The sequence below is a fragment of the Coregonus lavaretus genome (assembly GCF_964263955.1).
Source record: "Coregonus lavaretus genome assembly, contig: HAP1_SCAFFOLD_4805, whole genome shotgun sequence".
NCBI classification, from domain to species: domain Eukaryota; kingdom Metazoa; phylum Chordata; class Actinopteri; order Salmoniformes; family Salmonidae; genus Coregonus; species Coregonus lavaretus.
In genome coordinates this window covers 29,078-46,429 of record NW_028158392.1, presented here as the reverse complement: position 1 = coordinate 46,429, position 17,352 = coordinate 29,078, and the positions used below count along the sequence as shown (strand labels likewise).

The window sequence follows — 17,352 nt, the reverse complement described above, 5'->3', positions numbered from 1 at the left end:
GTATGGCTGGTGTGAGTTTACCTCTCTCTGGTGAGAAAAAGAATGAGAGAGAGTGAAGAGTTGAAGAGGATTGTAAAGGGCTGTGTTTGTCTGTCCGCAGGGGGACCGGGGCCTGGAGGGGCCGAGGGGGCCCAGAGGACAGCCCGGTGCTGGAATCAAAGGAGACAAGGTACAGTATAGGCTGTAAATAAACTAAATCTGCAATAAACAAACACGCAGTGTACCCAGGAACACATAAAGAGCCTTGGGCAGGGAGTGGCCAGAAGCACTGGTGTCTAGGTCTCATTCAGACTGGGGTTATATATGTGGTCCCTATTGAATCTGTGTGGTGATGAATCACACAGGGGTAAAGGCCTGGGCGCTGTGCCGTGAGAAAGTTAATGGTTAAAGTAAAGGCTGATGTAAAGGGTGCATCTCAATGGTCTGAAGTGGCCTCCTCTCCTCGTCTCATTGCCTTAATTGAAACTGGTATTTAAAGATCTGGACAGGTGGACGGAAAGTCCTGGTTCAGAAGGATTCCTGTCTTTTGCTTTCACCTAGTCTGTGTTTTCAGATAAAGGGGAGGAGACAAGGAGAGGAAGCTACTTAACACTATTGAGATGCAGCCTCATTCTACCTGAACAATGTGTGTACTGTCAGAAATAGAATCACGGTCTCACTGATTATGTGATATGAATTGATGACATTTATGCCATTATGAATGAAGCAAACACTGATAAAATCCTGGTAGCTGATGATCATTCTAACATTTCTTAAACGTTAATTGACATTTAAATGGAAATGGTGTAATTTACATTTACACCTGAGGTGTTTGTTCTTGGCCCGATTAGTCTTGGCAAGGTTAGCCTTGTTGTGAAATCCATCCTTGGGATAATGGCAATACTTTCATCATATAATGAGGGCAATACTTCTGCAAGAATGCTGCTAACGGTTTGGATGAATGTTGCAGTTAGCTAACATTCTGTGTTTACACCATGTACTTTAGCTCTGTTGACACTATAAAGTGAGTCAAGCTGGCATTTTATAGATGAGGCATGCGTGTATTAGTGCTACAATACTGGGTCGTTGGATCTGGAGTTGGTTTACTTTATTGCTATGAAAATAGTCAATTGTGTGAACATTCTCAATATTTAATGGCAGGGAGAAGAGCAGGAGGATTTTTAACACAGTAATTGCGTTATGTTGACTACTTTCCCTTCATTTAATCATGAAAGGGTGATTATCCAAACCAATGTATTAGAATATGTAGTTTATGTACATATACTGTATTTCATGCACTATTCCTGTAACACATCTACAAGCCTGTGTTGGTGTAATTATAGCTATGATGCCAACAACTGCTCTGACTCTCTTTGTGACCCTCAGGGGGGCTTTGGCCCTCCAGGTTTTCCAGGGCCTGTCGGCCTGCCAGGGCTGGGCATTCAGGGGGAGAAGGTACGTAGGTCACCTATTCATTATTACAGGTTTTACCAATAGTTTATGGCTGACTGTCACAATGTGACTACCTTGTGCTTCCTGTCCTACCAGGGTGTAGAGGGGCCTCGGGGGCCACCAGGGGGCAGGGGCCAACAAGGAGATGGATATCCAGGGCCCAAGGTCTGTGTTTTGATGGTTCTTCCTTGACTTTACCGTTTTGATCAATTGTGGTTATTTCATAGTTAGGCTATCACTAATGCTAATGTCTTTGTATGCCACGGGTGCTCCTCTCATCCGCAGGGTGACCAGGGCTTACCAGGGGAGGTTGGTTCAACAGGAGAGAGAGGGGCTGGCGAACCTGGGGCTAAGGTGAGTCCTCCTCCAATGGAAACGCAATGTGTAGTTTGTCCTCGGTGTGGTGTCACATTTAGATATGTAGTCGATGCGATGTGAGACATACAACCAATGATCTCTCTTCAGGGTGAGCCAGGAGCGTCAGGATTGGCTGGTTTTCCTGGCCTCCCAGGAGAGGACGGGGCCCCGGGACAGAAGGTATTTCGTCTTCCGCCATCTCTGCAGCACCATAGGTTGATACTGTACCTCTTTGAATGTGACCATTGGATTCATATGCTTTGCTTGTGTGTCTGTTTGTGTTTGTCTATATAGGGGGAACCAGGTGTTGCTGGTCTGAGGGGGCCAGAGGGAGCTGCGGGGATTGGCACTCAGGGTGAGAAGGTAAGAAGATTCCCAGGTTTCCTCCTCAAGATTTTCATCTTCATTCATCTGGTCAGCTGTGGTATTCTGAGGTTGGTTTTCTGTGATGTTTCTTTGACGATTGATGTCTCTCCCCACAGGGAGACCAGGGCCAGAGGGGCATTCGGGGCTTGGGTGGGCCTCCTGGAATTGCTGGGCCCTCTGGAGCAAAGGTGAGGACATTGTCCTCAGTTATCATCAGTCAACACTCTGTACTGTAGTGTATTGTGTTCACACTACGATCTTTGACTTCTAACCTCTGACCTCTTCTAGGGGGAGCCTGGGACACCAGGTCGACTGGGTATGCCAGGACTGCCAGGCCGAGGCATCATAGGACCTAAGGTAACAGCCCTCTGTCCCAACATGCCTACAATTCACCATGTAGATGAGGTTTATGCCATATCATAACCATGTTGTAACTGTCTCTTAACCATGTTGTAACTCTGTCTGTCTCAGGGCGACCTTGGCCAACCTGGTCCAGCTGGACCATTAGGGGAGACAGGCTATGGGCTGCCTGGTCCTAAGGTGAGACACACTATGCCACACTACTAGAATAATAGGGAATAATTAATAGCATTTACTTATTTATCTGAATAATCAGCGTAATTCATTGACGAACTGGTATTTATTTACTTGAATCTTGATGTACTTCTATTTAATCACATAAACTTTTAGGGTGATCGTGGAGGTCCTGGTCCGTCTGGTCCATTCGGGCCCAAAGGCGATGGTTATCCTGGCCCTACGGTGAGCAACACTGCTGCTTATTCATGTGTTGCTGCTATTGCATGAGTTGTACCAGAGTTGACCCTAGTGTTTGCCTGTGGTTTGTAGGGATCTCCTGGTCTACCGGGGCTTCCTGGTGAACCAGGCCTTGAGGGGCTGGGCATCCCTGGACCAAAGGTAAAGATATGGTTCTGTGTGAGGGTGTCAGAGCTGGGTTATTTTGGCTAGTAACAACAGCCCTGGGTGAACAGAAGGCCTCCATTAGCAGAGGACATCATGATATCTGCGTGTTTTCTCCCATCTAGGGTGATATTGGCTTCAGGGGCTTGCCAGGTTTAGCAGGCCCCCCAGGCGAGGGGCAACAAGGACTAACGGTATGTATTGTAGTCTATGACATGAAGAAGCTAACCCCTGCTAAACAGTTGGCAAAGAATCAATCCTAGCTCTGATGCGAACCCATTTACCCTTGTTCAGCACCATGACAAACCCACTGACTCATGGTGATCGATACTACTATTACCTCATGCTGGCAGACTCCACATTTCAGATCCATCTTGTACATGTGAACACCTATCCCCAGGGAGCTTGTATTCAAAGGCTGCGATAATAAGCGTTTCATTCTTACGGGACATTTATCATTTTCACACACTTCCACAACGTGTGAATATATCCCAACATATGCATCTAATGAGAACCATTGGGGCCAGGGTGCCTATAACCAACACAATACCCAGAACCTGCAGTCTAGCTTATAATATTACATCCAGGTTTCTCTTTAGGCTTTTCATCTCCTATAGCCCCAGAAGCCCTAGGGAGCGGGCAGACCTGAGGGTTTGAGGTAGCCCTGTCCGTCACAGCAGTAGGTCTGCTCTCATATAGTAAGCTCACTAATATGTGTCAGACGATGAACAGTAAAACCAGAGACACTCAAGCTGTGAAACTACCTGCTCGTGAAACGGCTGCCCTGTGAAATCAGGTCACTTTTTAAGTCTAGGTTTGTTAAGTGAAATGTGAAGGGTTCGTCCCTTAGCTTAGCTTATTTAGCGTGACTAACTAGGTTTGACACAGGAGGTGCAGTGTGGTTGAGCTGTGTTGTTTTGTACTGACACTTTTTCATTGCTATTGTAAATATGGTTATAACTTCTGCTCATTTCTAGGGTGGCATTGGGCGACCTGGCCCCCCAGGGCCAACGGGACCCCCTGGGCAGGGTATTCAGGGGCCAAAGGTAGGTCTCGCTCTTGTTTTCAGGTGGTACTTCTATAGTAATTCAAAACAAGCAAGCAAACAAAATGTTTCTTGTTTCTTTAAAATGTTGTGTTGAGCATGTCAAATATTCTCTGTATTTTATGGACCCTTTCAGGGCGAGGCAGGGTTTCAGGGCGTGACTGGCCCTCGGGGGCCACCAGGGGAAGGATTCCCAGGGGCCAAGGTGAGGAAAGACACAGTGGTTTGAAGCATACGGCAGTGTATTTGAGCTTTTGTGACCTCTGACCTTGTGTTATCTGGCTCCATGACAGGGTGACCGCGGCTCTGGAGGGGAGAGGGGCCTGAAGGGGGTCAAAGGTGATTTGGGAAACCCTGGAGCTCCTGGCCAATCAGTGAGTCTCGTCATGGGTCGCTTTTATAATCAATGAAGGGCGATTCATTTGATAACAGGGTTGCAGAATGTAATAAACAATTAACTGCAATCAGAATAGAAACTGATCAGACCAATGTTTAACTGCTCCCTTTAGGGCAGACCAGGATTCAAAGGCGAGATGGGCCTCACAGTAAGTTCTCAGTCTTTAGCCATCTTTTGATTTCACATAGGCTTTTTGATTCCATTTAGTCACCATGTCAATCCTGATTTTGACCCACAGAGAGAAGACATCATTAAAATGATCAAGGAGATTTGTGGTAAATAAAACATAATTTGTTGTGCTTGTGTAAAATAATTTACCATTGATTGCAACATACAGTAGGCCTTGTTGAGAGTGAATTGGAAAACATCCTTTCGACGTCAGAATCGTATATCTTTGCATTATTTCCAGGTTGCGGCATCAAATGCAAGGTGCGGCCCATGGAGCTGGTGTTCGTCATCGACAGCTCGGAGAGCGTGGGGCCGGAGAACTTTGAGATCATCAAGGACTTTGTGGCGGCCCTGGTGGACCGTGTGACGGTGGGCCGAAACGCCACCCGCATCGGCCTGGTCCTCTACAGCCTGGAGGTCAAGCTAGAGTTCAATCTGGCGCGCTACATGAACAACCAGGACGTCAAACAGGCGATAAGAAATATCCCTTATATAGGTGAGGGCACCCACACGGGCACCGCCATCCGCAAGGCCACCCAGGATGCCTTCTACAGCTCGCGCAAGGGTGTCAGTAAAGTGGCTATAGTTATTACGGACGGACAGACGGATAAGCGGGAGCCGGTGAAGCTGGATATCGCGGTGCGGGAGGCGCACGCAGCCAACATCGAGATGTACGCATTGGGGATCGTGAATACATCGGACCCCACGCAGGCTGAATTCCTGAGGGAGCTCAACCTGATCGCGTCGGACCCTGATAGTGAACACATGTACCTCATTGATGACTTCAACACGCTGCCAGGTAAGGCAAAACGCCATGTTGGTTTTACATTGTTGGTTGGGTTAACGTGTTGGTGTAGTTTCAAAAGAGTGATTCCTCATGAAACCCAGACAAAAAAAGAACAGGATTTGGGGGATTTTCACTAAATGTAATCCATAGAATAGTCCTTTGCAGGAAGGATTGTTGACATATATTTCACATTTGTATCTAAAAGCATAATTGAGAAATAATTTATCAAAGTTGGCATATTTATGACCCATGAGACATTTAAGACCCCATAGTGTTTCATCTGTAGGTGCTACAAAGCAAACATTGGTGTCAGATGAAGCTTTAGGTCTACCCATTACAATGTTAGTTGAATGTTGAATGGCCTTAGTATGTATTGTCCTCCGGAGTTGTTCCTGGTCAGCTGACATAGTGAAGAAAAACTCCTGCCCCTACATTAGCAGTAGGTCTACTGTTATTGTACGGTATACTCAGTAAAAATTTACCAAGTTAACTGCATTAAGTTGCCGTGAAGTCTCAAAGGCTAATCCCAGTACAATGTGATTAATCACCTGTTCCCAGTCATCACAACTCCTGTTACTCTGTCGCTCCCTCTCAGCTCTGGAGTCCAAGCTAGTTAGCAAGTTCTGTGAAGACGAGAACGGTGATCCTATATACAACCGTGTCACCAACGGCTACGGCAACAACGGATACAGGAACGGGAACAATGGGAACTATGACAACGGGAACTATGGCAATGGCTATGGGACCACCAACCAGGAGGACTTCAACAACGGGAGGCGAACAGTCACCACTACCGGAACAGGCACTCAAAGTCAGGGTGGCAGGGTAGCCCTAACCCAGCCTATCAACCCTAGCACTGCCACAGTACAGGTCTTTACAGAACATGAACAGACATTTAACAGAGGCACTAACCAGAAAACAACCTACTGTCAATGTATAGTTGGCATGACTTGTATGTTCCATTGAACTAATGAACTTTACTCACTACTTTACTCCATTGAACTCACTATAGTAACACTGGGCTTGTTACTCTGTTTCAGGCTTTAAAACTGTCTTTGTGTTTTGTTACAAATTGACAATACGGGAAGGGCTTTGTTGGTCCTCATAGTTTTCCTTGTGTGTTTGTTTTCCTCTGGCTCCAGATAGGGCAGCGTGAGGGAGGCCAGGATGGAGGTATTTACAACCCAGATTCGGGGACTGGTCGCGGGGACGTTCCCACGTTGAACCGCAACACGTCCTCCTCCTCCAGGGAATCCTCATCTTCCAATACAGGAGGGTCCTCTTCCTCATCATCATCATCATCATCATCAGGAACATCATCTTCATCCTCAGGGTCCTCAGGCTCTGTCCAGTTAGTGCCTGCACCACGACCCGCACTTCCCAAAGGTATGTTGGACCCACTGCCAACAACAGCTATATCTATGTAGTCATAGCAGTCTACCCTGTGTCTGTTCATTAAACTAAAGGATTGAATCATATGAACCGTTCAGATTACTACAAAGCCTGTTGAAATCAGTTACTGAATGATTCCAACTGAAATTGACCCCAATTGTGTTGACACTTTAGCTATATCTGCCAATGAACATAATCAGTATACTAGTGTGCCGTGGCCCTTACATCCTGATACAACGTCTGTTTCTTAAGTGGGCCTTCACTAACAGCCTTCTCTCTTTGTTCTGCCGGGTCAGAGTTTGTTCCTCTGGACCCTCGCTGTGCACTGGTCCTAGACCAGGGCCCGTGTCGGGACTACAAAATGCGCTGGTACTATGACAAGCAGGCCAACTCCTGCGCCCAGTTCTGGTACGGCGCCTGTGAGGGAAACCAGAACCGCTTCGACACGGAGGAGGAGTGCAAGAGGACATGTGTGCAAGGCCGAGCGGGTACTGTATAGCTCATCTTTCAATGATTTTTGGATTCCGTTTGTTGAATATGCATCAAGTATGGGATTTTGTATGATTGTTTTCATGTGTTTTCTTCACAACAGGCTGAGAAGCCGCATCTGCTGTGCATCCGTCATTGTCTCGCTCAATTCCTTCTTTAAACTGATGTTCCATGGCACCATGTACTTCACAATGGATGGAGGTCAAGTCATGACTCTATGTTGTACCAGTTGGATAAATGCTCCTTTGACACTCCCTAGTTCCCCTCTCCCTTGAACTAAAACTCTAAGCACTTATTATAAATATTCCTATACTAATTCCAGTGACTGATTTGAACTTTAATTTTACCTCCAATCTCTGTATAATGTTTCATTAAAGGTCCAATGCAGCCGTTTTTTAAAAATCTCTATATCAAATCATTTCTGGGTAACAATCAAGTACCTTACTGTGATGGTAAAATATAAACAAAAATAGCATCTTACCAAAGAGCAATTTTGCTAGGACTATCTGGGAGTGATCTGAGTGGCAGTGGAAAACCGAAAACTAGCTTTTATTGGCAGAGAGGTTTGGAACTCTCTTTCTTCATTGGTCTATTAACTAATTTACCGCCTGGTGTTGTCACCATGGAAGGCCAAAACTCCATCCCACCAAAACAAGCTGAAATTGCAGGCGGTCTTTCAAACAGCTCTTTCACAGTAATATTCCAACCTCATAATGTGGAAATGTACTGTATAGAAAACACAGGAACATCTCGTTTTTGACTACACTGGGCCTTTAACATAACATTACCATTTTCATTCTGAATGAATGGATTGCTCATCCTATAACATCATTTTAACAGACAATTCTTTCAATATCACTCAGGTATGTAGTCATGAAATAGTAGAAAATGCCACTTGCTTTGTTAGACACTGATTCACTGATTAATTAATACATACATGCTTCCAGTGCCAAATCAGTATGGTCTATAGACTTTTTGATAGCATCAGTATGTATTGTATATCTCACCTCATAATCATGTTATGCTGATCACTGATTTTATATTGTTAACATGATTGTAATATCTGCATTGTTCAAACTGAGGAATAACAACATTGGTGCCATAACGTGTTCCTGCAATAATGCTATTCATCTAGTATGTGAACCAGTATGAACACGTTTACAGACACTACGAGCAACTAATATCATATCCAAGAAGAACCAACCCTGTATCAACTCAGTATGCTGTCAACAAACCGTGCTAGGAAATGACAGCAAATGCTCTATCGTTCATTTCTAGGGATAGTTTTGTGCATTTGAATGTGTTGTTTTTTTACCTAGATTTGTATTAATAAAAATGTGATTTTGTTTTATGTTTGTATGAATTTGCGATGTATATCATACAAGTACATTACCGTACAGTTTTCTACATTACAGTTGTTACCATATATTTCACACTGGTTCATACAGATTATACTGTAGTTGTATTGTGTCCTCTGCTGGTGAAAAGTTGCCTTGCCTGAAACACACTAGAAACGAGGGTTCGTCAAGGATTCTGTGGGAAGGGTTATGGTTCTATGTGGAACCATAATGACTCAAATAACTATTTGAGCTCTTCAATGGTCCTTTACAGTTCTCAAAAGGGTTCTTTGCTCTTTTAGTGATAATTAAAACGTAGGTGCGCAGGCTCATTCGAATATGTTGGGGTGTGGTTTGCGCACAGCTCTTTTTGTGCAACCGTGAGTGAGAGTGTCATTCCAGTCGATCTAATGTGTTGTGTTATGCCATTATATATGACTATGTCCAGTTTCAGTGTCTTGTAAGACTCATGTATAGCCTTGTCAATTGAGAGTGGTTTCCTAAATATCCTCAGCGACCCCCAGCTGTTCCAGAGGTAGCTCACTTGATTCAACTTGTCACTAAACAAAATAATAACAGCTATAGAACTTTAACAATATAATATGGCTGACCAGAAAAAAAACTACCTGTATGGTTCTTCAAAGTTATCTACAAAGAACCTTTTAGATTGATAAAGGTTCTTTATAGAACCATTCTCCATAAATGTTCTATAAAGAACCATAAAAGGGTTCTATATAGCCCCAAAAAGGGTTGTAACCATAGCAGAATCCTTTTTAGTGCTATATAGAACCTTATTTAAAGGGTTTAGGAAAGGAACGGGGCGGCAGGTAGCTTAGTGGTTAAGAGCGTTGTGCCAGTAACCGAAAGGTTGCTGGTTCTAATCCCCGAGCAGACTGGGTGAAAAATCAGTTGATGTGCCCTTGAGCAAGGCACTTAACCCTAATTGCTCCTGTAAGTCACTCTGGATAAGAGCGTCTGCTAAATGACTAAAAATGTAAAATATAGCACCAGAAAGGGTTCCGTTATCGTTACAAGCCAAAGAACCCCTTTCTGGTACTATCTAGAACCATTCCTTTTTTAGTGTGTAATGGCTCTTCCAACGTGCACGTGTTACTACTATAGGCAAATTCAATCAAGTTTGATAGAGATCACACTTACATTGTTGTTTTAACTATGACCATTTCTTCTGACAATCTATTTGATAGATAGAGAACCGTTTTGAGATGTCAATCGTTTGTGAAACCTGTCCTATAGAAATGGATAGTGTATCTGTCTACAAATGCATCATGCTCTGAGAAAATGACTTTTCATAGAGAGTAAATAAACGACTGTGAATGTAACTAAACCACTTAATATTTTCATCAATACAAACAAGATTAATGTACTTTGAAAGTATTCTCTAAATCTCACTTTCTATGAACTTAGGAACCTCTTCCTGTAGCCACGGCAATCCATAGGTATCCATTTCTAATATTGGCGAGGTGACACTGCTGTCTGTGCACTACACTATATTTATATTACATGTGAGACACTCCACTCCTGACCAAATGGTCTATCTTTAGTGTCGTCAATGACAGTGTCCACACTGCCACCCAACTCCAAACACTTTGACTTATAATCAAGCGAAGTTTAACTTCTATATATTTCATCTCTAGGCACACAAGTTTTATAGAGATGAAAGCCTACTCTGAGAGGACAGTGTAATTCAGGACAAAGTGACTATTTTCAGGACTTGAAGTTGAATGCCCCGCCCCCTGTCAGCAGTCCTATGACCCCCCAGAACAATTAAGGGAAAATGAGGAGGAGTGCTGATAGGTGGAGAGGTCTGTCTGTCTGTCAGCTGCTGCTGCTCAACGCTCCTCAACTTTTCTCAACCTTCCCCAGTAGAATCCAAGTCTAGTCAGTCTTAGGGCTAAATTCAATCAAAACGACAGTACATTGTATTTTGCACAGTAGCATAGGGACATAATATCCTAGAATCCGCTTTAAATATTTGAATTGAGAGACACCCTAGCTTGTATGTCTGTTTGGAAATGAATGAATGGGAATGAATGAATGAAAAAACATGTCACAAAAGTTAACATCCTTTGAAATTATTTAAAGCTACTGAGATACAGGGTGGAGACACTGGTATAAACAACCAATATTGGGTTAATAACCAGTAGCTTTGACAACATTATCCCTCTTTAGCCACTACTAAACCAATGACAGTGTTGAGGCTGAATCATGGTAGTGGGCTATACCCCGGACACCCCAGTTGCTTCTTTCAGTCCGTGACAGCTGTATGAGTCGGGCTCCGCATTCAGATTTGGCAGAGCTGAGATTCCTACCGGCTGAGGCAGGCAGGCGGCTATATTTAGAGGGGAAAGGATTAAATTGCAGTAGGCAGTGGGGGCTTCAGGCTGGGAACCTTTTCTCTGCTCAGCCTTTTCTAGCCTGGACTGGGTGCCAAGAGGACCTGTGGCCACCATTTCTTCCCCTTCGCAAGCCACCATTTTCCCCACACCATGGACCCCAAAGCCATCAAGGAGGAGCTGCGCCTCTTCCAGAGCACCTTGCTCCAGGATGGCCTCAAGGAGCTGCTGAACGAGAACAAGTTTGTGGACTGCACGCTGAAAGTGGGCGACCGGAGCTTCCCCTGCCATAAACTCATTATGGCTGCCTGCAGCCCATACTTCAGGGAGATCTTCTTCTCTGAGGACGGCAAGGAGGTAGAGGCCACCAAGGAGGTGGTCCTGGACGATGTCAATCCCTCCATCTTGGACATGATCATCACCTATCTGTACTCGGCCGAGATTGACCTCACCGACGACAATGTGCAGGACATATTTGCCGTGGCCAATCGTTTCCAGATTCCTTCAGTCTTCACCGTGTGTGTTAACTATCTTCAGAAGAAGCTCTCAGTGACCAACTGTCTGGCAATCTTCAGGATGGGTCTGGTCCTCAACGTTCCCAGGTTGGCAGTGTCCGCCCGCGACTACATCGCAGACCGCTTCGAGATCCTCTCTAAAGACGAGGAGTTCCTCCAGCTGGCCGCTCATGAACTGTTCGCTGTCATTGGTGGCGACTCGCTCAACGTGGAGAAGGAGGAGACAGTGTTCGAAGCCCTCATGAAATGGGTCCGCAACGACAAGGACAAACGCGTCCAGGTACTGGGTGACGCCTTCGAGTGCATCCGCTTCCGCCTCATGCCCGAGAAATACTTCCATGACAAAGTGGAGACGGATGAGATCATCAAGGCCAACCCGGAACTCCTGAAGAAGGTCCAGATTATCAAAGACGCGTTCCAGGGGAAACTCCCAGAGAAGAAGGAGAAGGTGGCTGGGGATGAGGGGGCGGAGGGCGAGGGTAGCGAGGCAGAGGATGTTTTCCCAGGTTTCCTGAACAATAACCGTCGCCACGGCATGTACGTCCGCGACCTGATACTGATGATCAACGACACCGCAGCGGTGGCATACGACGTCAACGAGAACGAGTGTTTCCTGGCGGCCATGTCGGAACAGATCCCCCGGAACCACGTCAGCCTGACGTCACAGAAGAACCAGCTCTACCTCATCGGAGGACTGTTTGTGGATGAGGAGGACAAGGACGCTCCCCTGCAGTGCTACTTCTATCAGGTAACCATTTAGAGTTTGGGTCACTCTTTTGATGGTTTCAAATCTTCTATTGGTAATATTTGCCTTTTCTAATCTACGTTAGCTCACTATGTAACATCGCCAAAAGTCTTTGTTTGATGTTAGAATAAAATGATGTCAATAGCACAAAACACTGTCTTTATTCATAATATTTATTCATAACAGATGAATCCAGGCATTCATTCATTCATTCATTCATTCATTCATTCATTCATTCATTCATTCATTCATTCATTCATTCATTCATTCATTCATTCAACCCTTTGTATTTCAGTTGGACACTCTTGCAGCTGACTGGGTAGCTCTTCCCCCCATGCCTTCCCCTAGAGCTCTTTTCAACATGGGAGAGTGTGAGAACCTGCTGTTCGCTATTGCTGGAAAAGACCTCCAGAGCAACGAGTGTTTGGACTCTGTGATGTGCTATGATGTCCAGTGAGTGGAATAGCATTCAATATGTCTCATTCACTCAGTACAGTAGAAAGATATAGGACTTCTCAGCGCCTCTCTCTACCATGTGTGTTTTGACCCTCCTGTTCTGTAATGGCTTTCCCCAGGAAGATGAAGTGGAGTGAGACCAAAAAGCTTCCCCTGAAGATCCACGGCCATTCTGTGGTCTCCCATAAGGGTCTGGTGTACTGCATTGGAGGAAAGACTGATGACAAGTATGTGTGTGTGTGTGTGTGTGTGTGTGTGTGTGTGTGTGTGTGTGTGTGTGTGTGTGTGTGTGTGTGTGTGTGTGTGTGTGTGTGTGTGTGTGTGTGTGTGTGTGTGTGTGTGTGTGTGTGTGTGTGTGGTCTTGTTCCTCTATCCTTGTGGGGACCTGAATTCCCCCAAAGTCCCCACAAGGATAGTAAAACAAGGACAATTCTCTCACGTGGGGACATTTCCCACATCTCCATGAAGACAAAGGCTATTTTAAGCTTAGGTGTTACGTTTAGGGTTTGGGTTACAATTAGGGTTAGGCGTTAGGGTTATGGTTAGGTTCAGGGGTTAAGGTTAGGTTAGGGCTAGGGTTAGGGGTTAAGGAAAATAGGATTTTGAATGGAAATAAATATTTGGTTCCCACGACGATAGAAAAAGTGTGTTTGTGTGTGTGTCTGTGTGTGTGTGTGTGTGTGCGTGCGTGCGTGTGTCGTGCTAAAGATATGGTGTGAGCTGCAGCTGTTTGTAGTCTATCATTATAAGAACTGAGCATGCTAGACCATAGAGCTAGTGTAGAAGTCATTATTTTGATTATGGAACTACACATGGTAAAATATACAGTTATTCAAACGTGACCGTAGTGAAAATAATGTATTCTTTGGGTTACATGTAAAGCAGTGGAGGCTGCTGAGGGGAGGACGGCTCATAATAATGGCTGTAATGGAGTCAATGGAATGGTATCAACAACATGGAAACCACGTCTTTGATGTGTTTGATACCATTCCATTTGCTCCATTCCAGCCACTATTATGAGCCGTCCTCCCCTCAGCAGCCTCCACTGCATGTGAGCCCATACAGTCTTACATGTTGTCTGATTTACTGAATCCTAACCGTAACTAAATCCATCACAGTCTTTCTATACTGCTTTCCTGAGATCTGACAACCCTGTCTATCATTCTCCTGCGCAGCAAAGCCCTGAACAAGATGTTTGTATACAACCACAAGCAGTCGGAGTGGAGGGAGCTGGCTGCCATGAAGACAGCCAGAGCCATGTTCGGAGCCGTCGTTCACAACGGAAAGATCGTGGTGGCTGGTGGAGTCAACGAGGAAGGACTCACTGCTGCATCTGAAGTCTACGACTTTGGAACAAACAAGTATGTAGCATTTTCTTTGGTGATAAATCAGTTTACGAACTTGTTACACCTTTTAATATCACTCTTCATAACACCATTTGCTGGTTCTGGATGGTAAACGTTATTAGTCATCTTGAGTCAGGATGGCCTTAATTATAATGAGTCCCCCTGACGGTATCCCTAATGAACTTCTTTCCCAGATGGGAGGAGTTCACAGAATTTCCCCAGGAGAGGAGCTCAGTGAACCTGCTGAGCAGTGAGGGGGCCCTGTACGCCGTAGGAGGCTTCACCATCATCCAGAATGATAACAAGGAGGTGGTCCCCGCAGAGGTCACTGATGTTTGGCAGTAAGTCCCCTCTTTTAATGTTATTATGTTATTGACCGGGATTCAAACCGAGGTCTTCTTCATGCATGCAACAGGACTGTGTTAGCCCATTGTGCTAAAGCCTAGGCAGTAGCTCGGTGAGCCAACACAAGTTCACATTGTTCAACCCTGTTTGTTTTGGGTTTGTTTGTTTCCATTTCCATTCCTGTGGACAAGAAAGTAGAACTTATTCATCTTAGTTCAATTATAATAATTTGTTATAGAAATGTATGATAAGAAATAAAGGTAAAGCTACATCAAAAATAAAGGAGAGGGCCCTACTTGGTCAGTGGTACTGTACAAACAATCAACTACGTCTTGTTCTGTTCCTCATCACTGTATCTTCCTTTTCCCTGTGTTAGGTACGAGGAGGACAAGAAGGAATGGAGCGGGATGCTGAGGGAGATGCGTTACGCCGCCGGCTCCTCCTGCGTATCCATGCGCCTCAACGCTGCCAAGATGCCCAAACTCTAGACCCTAGCTGCCCCCTGTGATGCCCTCTGTCTGCCCGGACAACCACCATCTTCTCTGGGTAGTCTTTCCATTTCAGGAATAGAGGCGGTGTCACTGTTACATGACAGCTCAAATGTGGACTCTTATTGGTTGATTGTGTCGTGAGTTTCTGTTTGTCTCTCTCTGATCTCAGGTGGATTTCTGTACAATAAAAACCACATCTACTTTGCTTCAGTGAAGACCGCATCAGTATATTAGTTTCCTTCATTATAGAGTAACCCACAATGTGTATTTAGCTAGCTTTTTTTGTAAAATAAATATTTGTTCAAAAACTCCTGTTTTGGTGGTTTTGAGTTTAGAGTAACAGTAGCCATTTTTATGGCTAGTTTAGTTCAAACATTTGTCTGCGCATAGCACTCATGTTTTACGAGATTCAGGTCGAAGATATGGAAAATGACGTAATGAAATCTAGGTGAGAGCCGGTTGGTATAGTAAAAACAAACAGGTTAAACACCAACTCATAGGCCGGTTTAAACAACTGTCCTGCATTGTGCATGTGTCATCCCAACACTGTAGGTCACAGTAGATTTCCACAGTAGGTTTGACATACAGTAGGTTCATCTCCGTAACCCACGGTGGTGGAAAAAGTACCCAATTGTCATACCTTAATAGAAAATGACTCAAGTAAAAGTGAAAGTCACCCAGTAAAATACTACTTGAGAAAAAGTCTAAAAGTATTTGGATTTAAATATACTTTAGTATCAAAAGTAAATGTAATTGTTAAAATATACTTAAGTATCAAAAGTAAAAGTAAAAGTATAAATCATTTCAAATTCCTTATATTAAGCAAACCAGACGGCACAATTTCCTTCTCTTTTTTATTTGCGGATAGCCAGGGGCACTCTCCAACACTCCGACATAATTTACAAACAAAGCATTCGTGTTTCGTGAGTCCGCCAGATCAGAGGCAGTAGGGATGACCAGGGATGTTCTCTTGATAAGTGTGTGAATTGGACCATTTTCCTGTTCTGCTAAGCATTCAAAATGTAATGAGTACTTTTGGGTGTCAGGGAAAATGTATGGAGTAAAAAGTATATTATTTTCTTTAGGAATGTAGTGAAGTAAAAGTAAAAGTAGTCAAAAATATAAATAGTAAAGTAAAGTACAGATACCCAAAAAACTACTTAAGTAATACTTTAAAGTATTTTTACTTAAGTACTTTACACCACTGGTAACCCAGAACTGGAAATGTCTATGTTACGTAGTCTGTCCTAGAGATTAATTGTAGGTGAACTTGACACCAAAACTCTAGGAACAAATGCCACATTCACCACAAAGAATTATAGGAGCATATGTTTTACTTTTGTAAATGTGGGCACGTTCACTAGATCAGAACTACCTCTAGACACCCTTTACATTCATGATTTGAACTTGAACTGTAATATTACTAAATACTTATAACCACCACAGATTTTGACTGTTTTCACCAACATCCATTTCTGGTTAACTAATGTCTGTCATCAACATGCATCAAGCATATCAACCAGCAGGCTGATGCCAAATTCAGGACATGTGACATCATAATACAGTACAGTAACACTAAGCCACTAAACCACTAGCACTGAGGGGTGATAACGCTGCTCAATGTACTCCACGTTATTCCTCCCTCTACAGTGAGGGAAAAAAGTATTTGATCCCCTGCTGATTTTGTACGTTTGCCCACTGACAAAGAAATTATCAGTCTATAATTTTAATGGTAGGTTTATTTGAACAGTGAGAGACAGAATAACAACAAAAAAATCCAGAAAAACGCATGTCAAAAATGTTATAAATTGATTTGCTTTTTAATGAGGGAAATAAGTATTTGACCCCCTCTCAATCAGAAAGATTTCTGGCTCAGGTGTCTTTTATACAGGTAATAAGCTGAGATTAGGAGCACACTCTTAAAGGGAGTGCTCCTAATCTCAGCTTGTTACCTGTATAAAAGACACCTGTCCACAGAAGCAATCAATCAATCAGATTCCAAACTCTCCACCATGGCCAAGACCAAAGAGCTCTCCAAGGATGTCAGGTACAAGATTGTAGACCTACACAAGGCTGGAATGGGCTACAAGACCATCGCCAAGCAGCTTGGTGAGAAGGTGACAACAGTTGGTGCGATTATTCGCAAATGGAAGAAACACAAAATAACTGTCAATCTCCCTCAGCCTGGGGCTCCATGCAAGATCTCACCTCGTGGAGTTGCAATGATCATGAGAATGGTGAGGAATCATCCCAGAACTACACGGGAGGATCTTGTCAATGATCTCAAGGCAGCTGGGACCATAGTCACCAAGAAAACAATTGGTAACACACTACGCCGTGAAAGACTGGAATCCTGCAGCGCCCGCAAGGTCCCCTTGCTCAAGAAAGCACATATACAGGCCCGTCTGAAGTT

At 44.1% G+C, this 17,352-nt stretch overlaps 2 protein-coding genes across 2 annotated transcripts; both read left to right on the top strand.

The window, feature by feature from the left end:
* Nucleotides 1–100: 100 nt before the first annotated feature.
* LOC311124061 (uncharacterized protein) lies at nucleotides 101–8,700 on the top strand (the record flags this gene model as incomplete). The annotated part of the gene is made up of 22 exons (XM_084198278.1): nucleotides 101–169; nucleotides 1,366–1,434; nucleotides 1,528–1,596; nucleotides 1,717–1,785; nucleotides 1,897–1,968; nucleotides 2,083–2,151; nucleotides 2,271–2,342; nucleotides 2,443–2,511; nucleotides 2,626–2,694; nucleotides 2,845–2,913; nucleotides 3,001–3,069; nucleotides 3,198–3,266; nucleotides 4,050–4,118; nucleotides 4,254–4,322; nucleotides 4,411–4,491; nucleotides 4,627–4,662; nucleotides 4,753–4,789; nucleotides 4,924–5,481; nucleotides 6,065–6,339; nucleotides 6,612–6,855; nucleotides 7,158–7,349; nucleotides 7,454–8,700. Coding segments are annotated over 22 exons (2,400 nt in total), but the record flags the coding sequence as incomplete, so codon positions are not given.
* Nucleotides 8,701–11,194: 2,494 nt separating this feature from the next.
* LOC311124058 (kelch-like protein 41b) lies at nucleotides 11,195–14,936 on the top strand (the record flags this gene model as incomplete). The annotated part of the gene is made up of 6 exons (XM_084198275.1): nucleotides 11,195–12,304; nucleotides 12,597–12,754; nucleotides 12,877–12,984; nucleotides 13,933–14,118; nucleotides 14,298–14,444; nucleotides 14,825–14,936. The coding sequence occupies 6 exons, from the start codon at nucleotides 11,195–11,197 to the stop codon at nucleotides 14,934–14,936; spliced, it is 1,821 nt and encodes a 606-aa protein (XP_084054401.1).
* Nucleotides 14,937–17,352: the final 2,416 nt, after the last annotated feature.